The sequence below is a fragment of the Siniperca chuatsi genome, linkage group LG16, assembly GCF_020085105.1.
Source record: "Siniperca chuatsi isolate FFG_IHB_CAS linkage group LG16, ASM2008510v1, whole genome shotgun sequence".
NCBI classification, from domain to species: domain Eukaryota; kingdom Metazoa; phylum Chordata; class Actinopteri; order Centrarchiformes; family Sinipercidae; genus Siniperca; species Siniperca chuatsi.
Genome location: NC_058057.1, coordinates 10435349 through 10450095, shown reverse-complemented (window position 1 = coordinate 10450095; position 14747 = coordinate 10435349). Strand labels below are relative to the sequence as shown.

The 14747-nt window shown below is 40.3% G+C and overlaps 1 protein-coding gene across 10 annotated transcripts in view; it reads right to left on the bottom strand.

The window, feature by feature from the left end:
- Nucleotides 1-14747, bottom strand: part of LOC122863604 (1-phosphatidylinositol 4,5-bisphosphate phosphodiesterase beta-4-like) — a 70507-nt gene that overhangs the window by 26225 nt on the left and 29535 nt on the right. For 8 of the 10 annotated variants that reach the window (XM_044170233.1, XM_044170232.1, XM_044170225.1 and 5 more), the window contains 3 exons: nucleotides 7387-7487; nucleotides 2615-2695; nucleotides 1661-1720 (listed from right to left, as the gene is read on the bottom strand). In XM_044170233.1, the coding sequence (XP_044026168.1) occupies nucleotides 1661-1720; nucleotides 2615-2695; nucleotides 7387-7470 (225 nt within the window). In that variant the 5' untranslated portion in view covers nucleotides 7471-7487. The other 2 variants (XM_044170234.1, XM_044170235.1) reach the window with 2 other exon arrangements.

Genomic DNA, 14747 nt, shown 5'->3' with positions numbered 1-14747 from the left:
GGCACCATAGGAAAATAAAACTGACCCTATTATTGGTCCAAATTACATCTATTGGTGAAACTACATAAGTCATGGCTTTTGCTTCATTTTGTTTCTTACTTTCCCTCCACCAATACCCATTCAATGACATCATCTAATTTTACAACAAATAAGAAAAGCTGCATTATACACTTAAAGAATAAGAGCTCAACTTTATTTTAGACATTTATAAGGCTTTAAATTTAATGCAAAATGAATTACAACAATCTATATTAAATACTGGAAAAATTAATATCCATAATTATATTAGCCTATGCTTTATAAGACATTAGATATGACATTTCTGACATTTAAAGACCTGTAGTTACCCTGGTTATTCTCCTCAGAATAATCTGCAGTCCTCACCACAGTTCAGCCTGACATGCTGACTGCAAACTTCTGTTCAACCGGTGAAACAGAAAATCCATGAAAACATTCTCTCACTATCAAAAACACAGCACGACTCCTCTCTTTCCAGATTTCAGCCTGCAACCATCGTCACCATGGAAAATAGTAATATATTTTTGTTATATGATTGAATTAACAGCAACAGGCAACAGGCTCTGTCGTTTTAAAACCCGTGCCAGCAATCATCCATTGCAATTCATCTTTTCTCGCTCACCAGATTATCTGAAAGAGCTCTCAGGGCTTGTGTAACCATGTTAGCCTCTGAGGAGAAGCCCTGCTATCAGCTGTTCTTTGTCTGCTACTTACAGAACAGTATAGAGCGTTTGAATAAACAGGAGGAGCTGCTATCTGGCTGCAGTATCTGTATACGTGCCCTTACACATGTACATACAGACACGTCCACACAGAGGACCAAGCAAACAGACAAACCTCCTGCTGTCAACAATACATACACAACCTGGTAATGGTTAAGTACACAGTACACACCAGTGTCTCCTGTCAGGCTTTTGACTTTTAGTAGCTGGACACATTTGCATCCTAATTAGAGGCACGCAACCACATGGGTATTCCCGTAACAGCTTTCATAATTCATCCGGTCTGAATGATGCCAAATACTACGACATAATGTGTCACTGTCGAGGCTAAAGTGCATGAATCAATATTTAATATAAAGAGAAACCATACAGGTTTGTGTTTGTGTGCTCCATATCAGCAAAATACAGAATAATGCAGCTGGTCAGTACATTTTGGCTATTACAGGATAAGGAAAAGTCCTTCTGACCGAGACAGAATGTCTTATTCCTGAGAGCTTTTGATCCCATTGTGTGAACTCCTTAACCCAGTGGTTCTCTGATAGCCCATCATCATAAGGCTGGAAGCACAGTTTTTCATTATTCCTCTCTGGGTCAAAGTCAGTAAGTCAGGGCAGCAAAAAAGTTTCAGATACAACCTGCAGCTAAACCCAGCCAGGGTTGTATAAATATTGATAAGTTAAATATTTCATGTTTATGTTCTGCTAGTGCCCCTTGAGAGAAGCTCAGCAGTGAGAACTCAACTGAGAGTCCGAGATCAGTCAGTCGATCGATAGAATGCGCTGCTATAGCCTTGGCAGTCTCCCCAGAATTTACCAAGAGTGCCACTGTGGGAGCAAGAGCTTGAACGTGGGGCGGGGTGGGCAGAGAGCATGAATGTTGTGGAAACAGAAGCAAGGAAATTGTCTTTCCTGAGGTCTCACCTTTGGGACGCCACCAACGCGAATGCTGTTGATGAGGGAACACTCGAGAACCTGGCCTTCCTGCGGGAAACATACACAGAAAGATAAAGAGGTAGAGGAAAGAATAAAATAGCAGGTGAAGAGGGAGACGGAGACGGATGGGGGAAAATATTAAGAAAAGAAGACTGATGAGTCACAGTGCATTTTGTTTGTGATTTTTGCAATCATTTCTAATACTCTGTACACAGCGGCAACACCACAACCTCTCAGCATCAGACAACAATTATTAACGTAGGTCATTATGACCCAAATATCACTAACATCTCCACCTCTTTCTCATAATGAAGTTTCCAATCCCTATAACATTTCTTCCTTTGTATACAGGATAAGCAGGTATAAAGAATGGACGGAAAGATATGTCTTTCAGGTTTTGCTGTTGAGCAGTGGACTTTGACTATAATTGATTATCTATATTCTCTCCTAGTTGATTTTAATACCATACTGGCATGCACTGAAAACAACTGGCTACCTCTAAAAATATGCTTTGGAAAATGGCCATCAGTAAAGATTTGTAGTTAATGTAACATCACCAGAATGGTCCTTTAGAGCGAAACTATTTGAGTTGTAGAAACACCACCTATAACTACTTATACCACCAGGCTGCTGCTTTAAATAAGAACAAATTCACTTGTTACAGAAAGGTTAACAAAGAATAACATTAACAAACATGCCACTGGACACCTTCCTGACGTTAAATTACATGTCTACAGTATCATGATGATTATGTGCACTGAGCTATGCTTTTCTATATGTTTTACAGGTTTCCAGGGATCAAGGAATGTTTGTGTCAGAAAAAAAGTATTTCTGAAAACAATAAACCTTTTTTTCTCATAACTACTAAATAAAAAAAAAAGTCTTTGGAAGACCCCCTGGCAGACAAATGAATAAACAAAAATGAAGAGATGGAGGATGTACCTTTCCCTCACTCTTCCAGGTGATGAAAAAGCCATACTCGTCCACCCTCATTTGACAGTTGGGCTCAAAGATGTACGGGTCCTGCAGAGGGGAAAAAATATTTTTTATAAGAGAGGGGGCTTCATCAATCACACAGGGTTTTTTTTTGACATGGGAAGACATTAAACAGCCAGCTGGTTTAACACACACAGGGCTTACACAATCAGACAAACAGATGTAGCTCTAATTCATTTTCTAAGATGTACCTGCCTGCCTTAGGACACACACACATACACACACATGCAAAAACATACCCACAAAGTATGCTCAAATACATTCAGTATGTGTATACACACACACACACACACACACACACACACACACACACACACGTGCACACAAGCACACACACGTGGCATGCAGAAGAGCCTTAGCAAACACAAAGTGAGATAAATGTGACTGCCATGAACTGTTGCAATGCAAACATCATCTGGTTGGAACACAGTGCTGTGCATTAAAGACAGGGGACAACCCCGGGTGAGATGCATATGTGTGTGTTTCTGTGCATGTGTTTGAGCAGGAGCCCAGCTTCTATGATTATACTGCACACACGTGCTCTAATGTTCCATCTATCAGCTCGTGTACATCATGCCCTATTCAGTTCAACAGGAGTGTCGGAGCAGAAAATCTACTAACATTAGCCAGCTTATCTCACCCAAACACTTTCCACTAAATTCAATCAGCTGTTGGAACCTGTGATTGCGCTGATGAATGACTGTGTCAAAGTGTGTGTTTTTTTTAAATCCCACTCAAATCACACATCTGAGAAGCATAAAACATAAGAGAAAAAGTAGGAGGGTCTGCTGGGTCACTAACTCTTATATTAACAACGGGGAATAGTGTGACACTCACACACACACACATCATTTATTATTTCAGGATGTTGCTTCCATGAGATACACTACTGCAAATAGGACTGAGCTGGCTTGTTATTTGGCTACATCATGTCATCTAAAACCATCAGAAAAAACAATTGAACAATCCTATTTCCATTTTGGAAATAGTGAGGCTGCTGTAAGTGCAGTTAAAAGCTTAACTCTCTTTCATCTGAGTTAGGACTGACAGCGGCTTCAGTTGCACATAGTGAAGCCTCTGTGAAACGCTATGAAAGAGACGGTCCCAAATGAGCCCTGACTGGTAAGAACATACAGCAGGCTGCTGTTACATTATCAGACGGCTTGTTCTTGTAAATATAAAAGGTTTATGGGAACACTCAGTCCTTCCACACGCAAAGGAACAATTAGCTGAAGGTCTAGCCATCTCTGGGTGGATGTGCATGGATAAAGAAAGCCCTAGTTATAGTAGTCCAGTTCCCACTCAGCATGTGTACATTCTTTCCTAAGTGCCTGGGGCAAGTGCAGCTCAGATTGTGTGTGTGTGTGTGTGTGTGTGTGTGTGTGTGTGTGTTGATCCCTCTCTTGTTTTGTCCCCCCCTTTGAAACTAACAGAAACCCTAAAACCAGAGTATTTGGTTTGAAGAAAAAAAAAACCCATAAAAAGCAGAAAGCATCTAAATGTGTGCTTGCGTGCTCACACACACATGCATTCATGATTCATGTTACTATGTCTGCATTAACTATATTAAGTTAAGCTTAGTAACTTCAACACACACACAAACTTATTTGTTTACATCCACATGAATAACCATCAAGGGGACAAAGCACTCACACATATCCAAACCGAGTCATTCACACAAATGCTCATCCATACACGTACCCTCGAGCATTTAACAAGCCAGATCAACATGAGCACACAGGAAGTGCTGCATATCATGCCACTCTGTCTCTTCTAGCCGGCTGGCGCTCAGCAGTGAATGACTTATAGAATGCAGTATTATTCACAATGCAAAAATGCAAGGTAATTATTCTCAATCTCTACTTTCCTTATTTTGTTATTTTAGCCATGTTCTTATTTGCCTTATATCCTAATTTTGCTGTTAGTGTTCAAGCTAAGTTTCTTTTTTATTGTCATTTATTATGTTTGTTGCATGTATGATAGGCTTATGTTGCCTCTCAGTCAACTTCAAAGTATCACCGTTTCCTAACCTTTTTATTAACAGCAAGGAAGTACAGCTATATTCACCAGCTACTTCATGGATGGAGCGGATAATTTTTTTGTATTTTACCCTCAGTCTAAATCACCAAACCAATATTTTAAACTGATAACTGGTCCAGTCTGAGTAGGAGTTATAACATTTTGTAAAAAAATAAAAAACATAAAAATTACAATGAATAAGCAAGCAAGCAACAGAAATAAGTGTTTACTTGTTTTCAGTGTCTTACAATTCTGACCTGTTTTTCTCTACTTCATCAGCTGTCAATATGAGACCATTCAGTCCCCATGGAAACCAAACATCAGCCAGATCTTAAGTGATCGATTGATCAGTGAGACAATAAATGAAACACACACACAGAGAGAAAGCCCTTTCCTATTAGCATGACTGATTATTGAGGATCTCATTGTCCACTGACCTCCCTGCCTCTGGACTTGGGGGAGAGGGGAAACTCATCTGAAATATCTCACTCCAAGACAAAAACTGATTAATTATTGGAAATCTATAGAGCATTTAAAGCCTCCTCCACTGTACTGTACAGAGGTAAAGCTAAATCAAATTGGAAAGACACAAGAATAAAATGTAAGCAAGACAAGAAAAGGACTATGGCTAGTACTAAGGTACTAGCACCACAGCTTCCATTCAAAGAGGGGAACAATATCATAACAAAAGCATTTCAGGTCATGAAAATGCTCTTACAAATACTGCCAGATAGTTTTATTTTGGACAGGACAATAATAACTACATGTAGCATTGAGAGACTTCATGTAATGAAAGAGGTCACCTATAAAGAAAACTATATAGGAACACACACACACACACACACACACCTGCACATTAACTGTCTCTACCATCTGTCACTCAATGGGGTTTCAGTCAGTGGAGAATGTTTTGTGAAAAGATCCATGCTGTTTAGCATATTTGTTTGCATGTGTGTGATTGTGTGTGTGAGAGAGAGGGACTGATAAAGAGCATGTCTATGTCTGTGGGTGGACTTGGCGTACGTCATTTAAATCGACGCAGATGTCCCCTGCAGGCTTTGTATTTGCCAGGCAAAAGAGCAACTATTCACTGTACTGTCAGTTTTCTTTTTTTTACCTCCAGAGAGTCACTTGTTTGAGCAGCAGTTTGCCAAGCAAGAGAGATAATCATACAAGATGCAACTATTATCAAAGAAATTCTTGCCTTTACTCTTACTAAAAGAAAGGATATATCAGTAATTAGTCTTGTTAAGGATATAATGATTCATTAAAAGAAAATGCAGTGGTAAGAGGGTAGTGGTATGTCCCAGCTGACATCATGAACTCTAACCTTTAAGGTGACTGGCACGGGTCGACCTTATTACCATTCAGGCCAGTCCTAACCCTGTCCTGCCTAAGTCTGGCTCATATTCACAGCAGCAACACACCGAGGACTTTCTTCAGAAGCATGCCGGCCCAGTTTCATGGCTCACTTTGACATGACTGTGGATTTGATGATGCTTTTCCGTATGCGCTTTCAAGTTTTCTTCTGTGCCTAAGAGGGATCCTCCTCCCGCCACTGATGCCCACATAAACGGAGAGGACTGAGGGGATTTCCTGATGTGTGCAAGGGTGCGTGCATGTCTGTGTGTGTGTGTGTGTGTGTGTGTGTGTGCATGGGCGTGTGTGTGACACACTTTGCCTTTGCTCAGCAAATGTCCTAGCTAAGTGTCCTGATTAAGTTAGTCAGAGGAAACGTGGGCCAAAAGACAGGAAGATATACACTGGGTCATATACACATAGACGCACACAGAGCAAGATGGACATTTGTGACACTAATGTTATTGGTAAATATTTGTCTAAATCTTTTAATTATATTGCTATTGGATAGACAGGCGATACATTTGCTTGTGGCTGTAACTGGGCAATAATTTTATATTATTCTGTTTTAAAAATCAGCTTTTTTCAAATAACATTTATATTTCTTAGCTCATTTATATTTTTTATAGCAGCGGAAATGTGAGCACTTCAGGATCTCACATCTCAGGTCTTATACACTTCTTGCTCTCCAAAGCTATATTTCTCCACATTTTCTACTGAAGTCAATCATACTCAACTCTACTCGCACCTATAATAAATCACTATACCAGTGAAGGAAATGATTAATGGTCTATGTAACAACAAAGAACACATTCACTCATTGAGATCACACACAGATAATCTTTTCAGAGTGCTGGTTAAGACTCTCAGTGGACGTGTTGCAGACAAGCAGTCACCATGCCGAAGCTTCTTAATGAGGCTGATCAATGTGGCCTGCCTACAGCTTGAGCTCTGACTACAACAATGACGTATCAGGTTATAAAGGATACGCCTCTGCTACTATATGTGTGTGTGTGCGCGCGCTCACTCTAATGACTGACCGGGGGACAGTCATTAAGGGTGAAGGATGATAATAGGACAGAGCAAATAACCTATGTCAGTATCAACAAGGTTATTGACAAACTCATACAGCTTGCGACACAGGCTAAGCCTTCATATGCTCATCGAGGATATTCAACTTAAATCTTCACTTCATCAGGAAATGTCTTGATGCACAGTAATGCATCATGAATCTGGCATAAACAGGTTAAGAGGCTGTTTATTTTTACATTCAGAGCTGTTATGTATTTATAACGCATTGTAGAAACCTCATAAGCATCCAAGAAATGCATAATTTTTACCTCATCAAACCTGTCAAAGGAGGTGCCATCCTGCATGAACTCAGGCAGGTGCTTCTGCCAGTTGAACTCGTAGGACTTCGTCATGGCTGCTGCTCACAAACCTGAGACACAAACAGAGGAGAGAAAGACAGATACAAAAACAGAGAGAGAGAGAGAGAGAGACAGACCAAAAGAGAAAATGACAAAACAATCAGGTGTAAAGGCCCATGGAGGTTTCAAAGACAAAATGCATGCTACATAAACACACACAATATCTGTCTTCTTCTTTCCTGTAGTCACAAAGACATGCGGAATTCACTGTACCTGGCCCTCCAGGGGCTCAACCAAAAATATCCTCTCCTGAGAAATAAAATAACTACATGTGAAACCATTTGCCAATAAACAAGTTCTGATATGCAGGATGGATTTTTAGGGTTATTTTTAGGTTAAACACATAAGTTGGATGTTTGAGAGAGAAGATTAAGTGTGCACATCCCAGCCACTGGACCAAAATCTCCAGAATAGAGAATTTGACAGCCCTTTAAATGTTTTCATGACAAATACTGAATCACAAATAATAAATAAATGGTCTTGTTTTCACTAAGGAGAATGAATACTAATAAAGAGGTCAGAGCATTGTAAAAGTTTTATGTGGGCTTTCAATGAGATCCACTGTATTAACGTTTGGGTGACAACAAACAGACCAGGGAAGACAGTAAAAACGTTCTGCAGTTGCACACAGAAAGGCCAAACTTCAAATCCCCTTCAGCCAATGAAAGACCCAACAGAGCGCAGTGTTTAACAACTGATGTCTGCATCTACAGCAATGTAGATGTATGTACAACTAAAAAAGATGCAGACATCTACTAGGCCTAACATACAACTAAAAAAGCACAATTAAATGAATGTGGGTCTTCTGACAGTGTTATTAAAGGAAATGGCATAGCTGATGTTATAATTGAATGCATTAGTTGCACTACAGTAAGCAAAGCACAAAAAAGAGCTTAACAGTTAAATGATGAACAGAAAAAGAGCAAAGTATTTAAAAATGTAGCCAATTAATCATTTATCATTATGAATTTATTTTACATTTTAGACATGCACTGATTTCACTTTTTGCTCTATTTTATTCCTCGGAGTGTTCTATTTTATAAAGTTCTAGAATAGATGAGATTTCCTGAATGTCAAATATAACATATATGGCATATTATGCTCAGTCCATTGAATCTTTCCTGGGCAGCAGTTTATGCTTACACTCGTCTCATACAGAGGATTTGTCTGAAGTAATTTCTTGCCTTGGTTAACGTGATGAAAAAAGCTGAAAACTCTGAGTCTGGCCATCAGCTGTATATTCCTCGGAAATACAAAATTCAATACAACGAATAAGGTCTCTTCCTTAGACATACTGTATCCCACATTTCAGCTCAAAAAAATCTGTAGTACACATATATGTCTGAAATCAACTTGTGTTATTTCTAGTTGAATCTTTCCAGATCTACAACATTAACCTCCCCAGACACAGAGCTGTGGGCTTTTGCATTAGGTAGTGATTTTAAACATGAGCTATTAAATGACAAGATAAAGCCTTGGACTGGCACACAATGACATTAATGGAAATAAGAAAAGTAGAAACAAATCAATCACTGCAGTCATAAAATCTGATTTTGCATGGCACCGAATTGCAATCACTTGAGTAACAAGTTTTAACAAATATCTTATATCTCAGCACAACTATCCGCCACAACCTCTCTAAACACATACCTTATTCAGCCTCACAGTATTTCAGTGCAATGTTTTATCCAACAAGACAGGCATTGCAGAGCCTTGCAATTCTAGGACTATTTTAAAATGTTTCAAAATGCTCACGGCTAGCAAAATTTTGTCAATGTGACGTGCAATAAGACATCATTACTACTACATAGTTACAATGGGAGCAATTCACTGTGAAAGATGCAGAGATACCAGAATCTCCACCAGTAGCCTCACCACGCCAGAATGCAATGGAGCTGCAGTATGTACAGTATAAGTAGTGAAGTATAAGTAGACAAGGCAGGTTGAGGGAACATGGGTGCACCACATCATCACAGGATAACCCCTGGGTGGGACTGAACAACACATATCTGAGCATATCTAACAGTTAAAGAGCATCTGAGGGTGGAATTTTCCATGAAGTCTACTTTTATCTCGCACTTGGCCTCAAACAGTCTGGGCGTGCACTGTACTCCTCTTCAAGCAAGTCAGGCTTGATTCATGTGACACACCTGCACGTGTAGCATCACGTAAGATATCCAGCTCAGGGAGGGGAGGGGGTCCTGACAGGAAACTGTAATATTGTTGATGACACCACCCAAATATAGGCTCTCTTTACGTCAGCCTCAAATGTGTCAGGCAAAACTGAGAGGGAGAAGAGCACTTGATAACGTGACATACTATGTATAGTCTAAGAGCTCAGCTGGTTTTAAGTCATTATGGGAATACTCTGAGGTGTGATTTGAATTGGATTAGGAGGTGTTTCAGCCTATAGGGCTAAGATCCCTTTATAATAATTACAGACTGTATATACATTGTCTAATATACAGAAAATTACATATAACATATAAACAAAACAATCATATTCTTTCCAATTGGCATGGCTGCAATTTATTCTCTAAAAATACTCCAAAGGTGTACTGAAGGTGTGATTTATTTTAACCTCTTCACCACAAGTTTTATTGGTGAAAATATCCACCTGCATGAGTGTGTGTGTGTGTGTGTGTGTGTGTGTGTGTGTGTGTGTGTGTGTGTGTGTGTGTGTGTAAGCACCCTGCTGTTAGTCAGTTAGTGTGGAAACTGAAGTCTCACATTTCATGCAGAAACCATCCATTTTCCTCCCAGGGATAAACAGAGGGAAACTGGATGTTGCTGGGTGAGATGACAAAGAGGGAGATAGAGGAGGGGTGATACAGAAAGGAAAAGAAATAGGGGACAAACAGAGAGTAAGTGTTAGAGATGGGAGGAGAGAAAGAGATAAAGGCAAAGAGAAAATGAATGGGCAAAGAGACAAATAAGGGAGAAGCAAGAGAAAATAAAAGCAGTGAACTAAAAGTAAGATATAAAGCCAGTGAGAGGTATGAAGACAGACAGAACAATGGAATAGAGAGATGAGAGACGAGGAGAGTGACATGAGAAGCGTAGAGATAAAACAGAACAGTGGTGGTCAGGGCGAGATGGACGAGTGAAACAGCTGTGTGTGACAGAGGCTGGCTGGAGAGGCTGGGGGGGTGGGGGGTCTGTTTTTGATGTGGGGAACACAGATTAGAGACAACATCAACAGCAGCTACAGAAAACTAGCTGGGTGGGCCACAGTCCACCCCCGGCATGACAAATGCAGATGAAGGAAGGCTTTTGAGATGTCTGTAGGCTGTCATGAAAATACAGAGTGATTCAGAAAGGCTGCACAATTATACAGCAGCTAATAAGAGCTAATCTCACCCCCATGTGCAGGTTCATTAAAAAGATACAATTACTCTCGATACAGAGGGCGGATCCACCAGAAAATGAGAACACATACTACTACTCCTTTTATTTGCTCAGCTCATTGTGGATCCTGACCCAAAGGTCTAGTCTGCTATACGTCACAGTGCTACAGGAGATGTAACAGCCAGGCCAGGTCAATACACCCAGTGATGGACGGGAAAAGGAGCCAACTTAATCAAACCCAGCCCCCAACCATCTGTGGTGTCCTACCAGGGGACCATAACACAGACACACACATCCTGTCAGGGGAATGAAAACACAGATGCACACTTCCTGTAGAGATGAAGAACTGGGACCAGGCAGGGCGCCAGTAACACAACCCACAGAGAGAAGGCTAGTGTAAATAGGCTGCACCCTGTCTAGATTATTTAATAAGACTAAACCAAATCTGATAGAAATGTTATGTATTCCTAAATCGGATTCAAAATAATTCAGATAGGACAAATCGCATGTAATTTGGACTAATTGGGTTGTGCTGTCCTGTCTGATGTTAGCCTAGATCTTGCCACTCTGAACAGTATGCATTAGATAACATTTTCCTCAGTGGGATGAAATCTGTCCAATAGCAGCGCGGCCTGCTGAGGTTCCGTAAGGCCATGCCAGCGCCCACATCAGGCCTCTGAGCTCCTGGACGTGTGAGTGTGCACGTGAGGAGCCGAGGGAAGCAGAAGAAAGCGAGTGAGGTCCGAGCCCCCTGTCCAACCCCTGACAATAGGATAATTGCGATAGATAGGAGCCCCGTGGGCACGCTGTTCCCAGCCTCCTCATCTAAAATGGCAGCTAGGGTAGCACCCAGCGGTCCCACACCTCATAAACTAAAATTAGGCTACAGCTACATCAGTCAGCCAGTGGTGGAAGGGTTGACTGGGGACACACTCAAACGGACACAAGTGAACAGCACTCACAGTGAGGCACATCTGACGTGGCTGGGACAATAACCGAAGCTCTCCTTTAATGCATAATCCACAAAAGGCATTAAGTAAAAGGGCTCCTACATTAAAAATAACACATTTTAAGTAACTAAGTGAAACCACAAGAAACTGAGAGAGAAAACAGCCTTTTTTGATCTTACCGCACAAATCATCACCTGATGTTTTTGGTGTTACCATCATCATGCATGCATTTAAAATTTGAGCCAACATTTTGGATAATACTGCTAAAAAGATATTCAGTTATGGGAAATGAGGATCTCCAAAGGTTTATACAAGTACTACATCTCTGCAATATCTCAAAATGATCTGGATTCACAAGAGGTTCACAGGAGTTTTCAAATAAACCAGCATTTTACAATAAAACTTACTTTATTACCATATAATAATAAATCAAGACCATATCATGTCCGTTACTGATTGTTCTCTTACCTTGAATGTGGCCTTGACTAGGATGGTAGCCAGAACACTACAGTATGTTTGTGTAATACTGTAAATTGATTATATACTCAAGAGTCACTAGTCTATTAGGCAAAGGGTTCCACTGAACCCTGATTCATAACAACTGGGACAGGTTTGGCCAGTCTATCAGCTGATTTAAAAAAAAAAAAGAAAACTACTGCATCAATGCCTTACAAAAAGTATTAAAAGTATTCAAATTCCAGTTAAACATAATTTCCCTGCAGTTGTCTCCTTTTGTAGTCTCAGACGCAGGAAAAACATTGTTTCTTTGCTCAGTGTCAGACTTTATCTAGAACAGCTGGTTGGCGTTAGAGCATAAGATAAATGTTACGTATATGATGGCCTTCATCGTGCAAATTGACAGTGATTGCCCAGGTGCTCTGTGTTTGACCATGTATGGCCTGAAAATCCTAAAGTTACAGTCGAAGTTGGATTTAGATTGGACCGACTATTATTTGCTTTACTTTAGTACACTGCATGTTGTGTCTTTGTTATCTTTCAGGACCAAAACTGTATAACCTGGCAGATCAACAACAGGCAGTTAAAATATTATACAACATAACAGAAGAAAACCAAAGGCAATCAAAGGCAAGTGTGCACTGAACACAACTTGAGACTTCTTAGGTGTATTTTTTCCACTTATGTTTTCCCCACCTTGCCTTTGTGTTTTGCTCCACTATACATCTCCTGGACCTCTGTAGTGAACAGCGTGTAAACAAAAAATGTGTTTTCTCATCTGACTGTGGGTATGAAAAAAGTAGCTTTCCCAAAACGTCAAATGTACCTTGAAGTGCTTTGCTAAGGGGCATCTTAAGATAAACAAACATACATCACCATAGGCTAGCATCTCTGTCAGTTTGCAAATCAGAACATTAACTCATAAGCATCACTTCATAATACAATACTACACCCATGAGCTAGTTTGACATCCTTTATTTGTGCATGTTTTTCAAACATAGCCTTCTTTTTCTGTCTATTATCACCTTGGACTAATAATGTTTTTGTCCTCTCTAAGGGACAACAGTTCCTGGTTTACCAAATGCTGAGCCCACTTACTGTTTCAATGACACTAATGAGCAGGTGAAGCCAGGTGGCAGGTATCATCTCTAATTGCTATCAGATTGTAAACCTACTTCAGTCATGAAGAGGATGTGTGGATTAGAAGAAAGACGATGGGTTTAAGCCCCCCCACACACACACAGAAAATTTACATTTACTCTGGCTCATGGGTGGGTGGACTGCAGATAACTGCAGGTTTGTCACAGAAACTCAACATCATGCAGCGTACTGGGAGTCGGTGTGTCTGATGGCTTCCCAGCATGCACTGGGGCACTTATGCTGTTTTGCTGCGCTGTTACTGGTGTCATTGTGATCTGCGTTGGGTTCTGAAATGGTTCCACTGTTTCACATTTCCACACCGTTGTACAATTAAATACGATCACACCAAGAGTTATGTTGAGTGCAAATTATTGACATTGTCACCCTTGGCTGTGATCTGATCACTCAATGCAAAATTGATAGTAAATTTAGTTCCATCAATGAAACGCATTAAGTGATTACGTTTTTTTCCTATCTAAGAACCTTGTCTTGACCGAACATGTCTACATGCACTTGTAATAGTTGATCAGTACCATAAAATACAAACCCGATTCCAAAAAAGTTGGGACACTGTACAAATTGTGAATAAAAACAGAATGCAATGATATGGAAGTTTCAAATTTCAATATTTTATTCAGAATACAACATAGATGACACATCACATGTTTAAACTAGAAAATGTATCATTTTAAGGGAAAAATAATTTGATTTTAAATTTCATGGCATCAACATATCTCAAAAAAGTTGGGACAAGGCCATGTTTACCACTGTGTGGCATCCCCTCTTCTTTTTATAACAGTCTGCAAATGTCTGGGGACTGAGGAGACAAGTTGCTCAAGTTTAGGAATAGGAATGTTGTCCCATTCTTGTCTAATACAGGCTTCTAGTTGCTCAACTGTCTTAGGTCTTCTTTGTCACATCTTCCTCTTTATGATGTGCCAAATGTTTTCTAAGGGTGAAAGATCTGGACTGCAGGCTGGCCATTTAAGTACCAGGACCCTTCTTCTACGCAGCCATGATGTAATTGATGCAGTATGTGGCCTGGCATTGTCATGTTGGAAAATGCAAGGTCTTCCCTCAAAGAGACGACGTCTGGATGGGAGCATATGTTGTTCTAGAACTTGGATATACCTTTCAGCATTGATGGTGCCTTTCCAGATGTGTAAGCTGCCCATTCCACACGCACTCATGCAACTCCATACCATCAGAGATGCAGGCTTCTGAACTGAGCGCTGCTAACAACTTGGGTTGTCCTTGTCCTCTTTAGTCCGGATGACATGGCGTCCCAGTTTTCCAAAAAGAACTTCAAATTTTGATTTGTTTGACCACAGAACAGTTTTCCACTTTGCCACAGCCCATTTCAAATGAGCCTTGGCC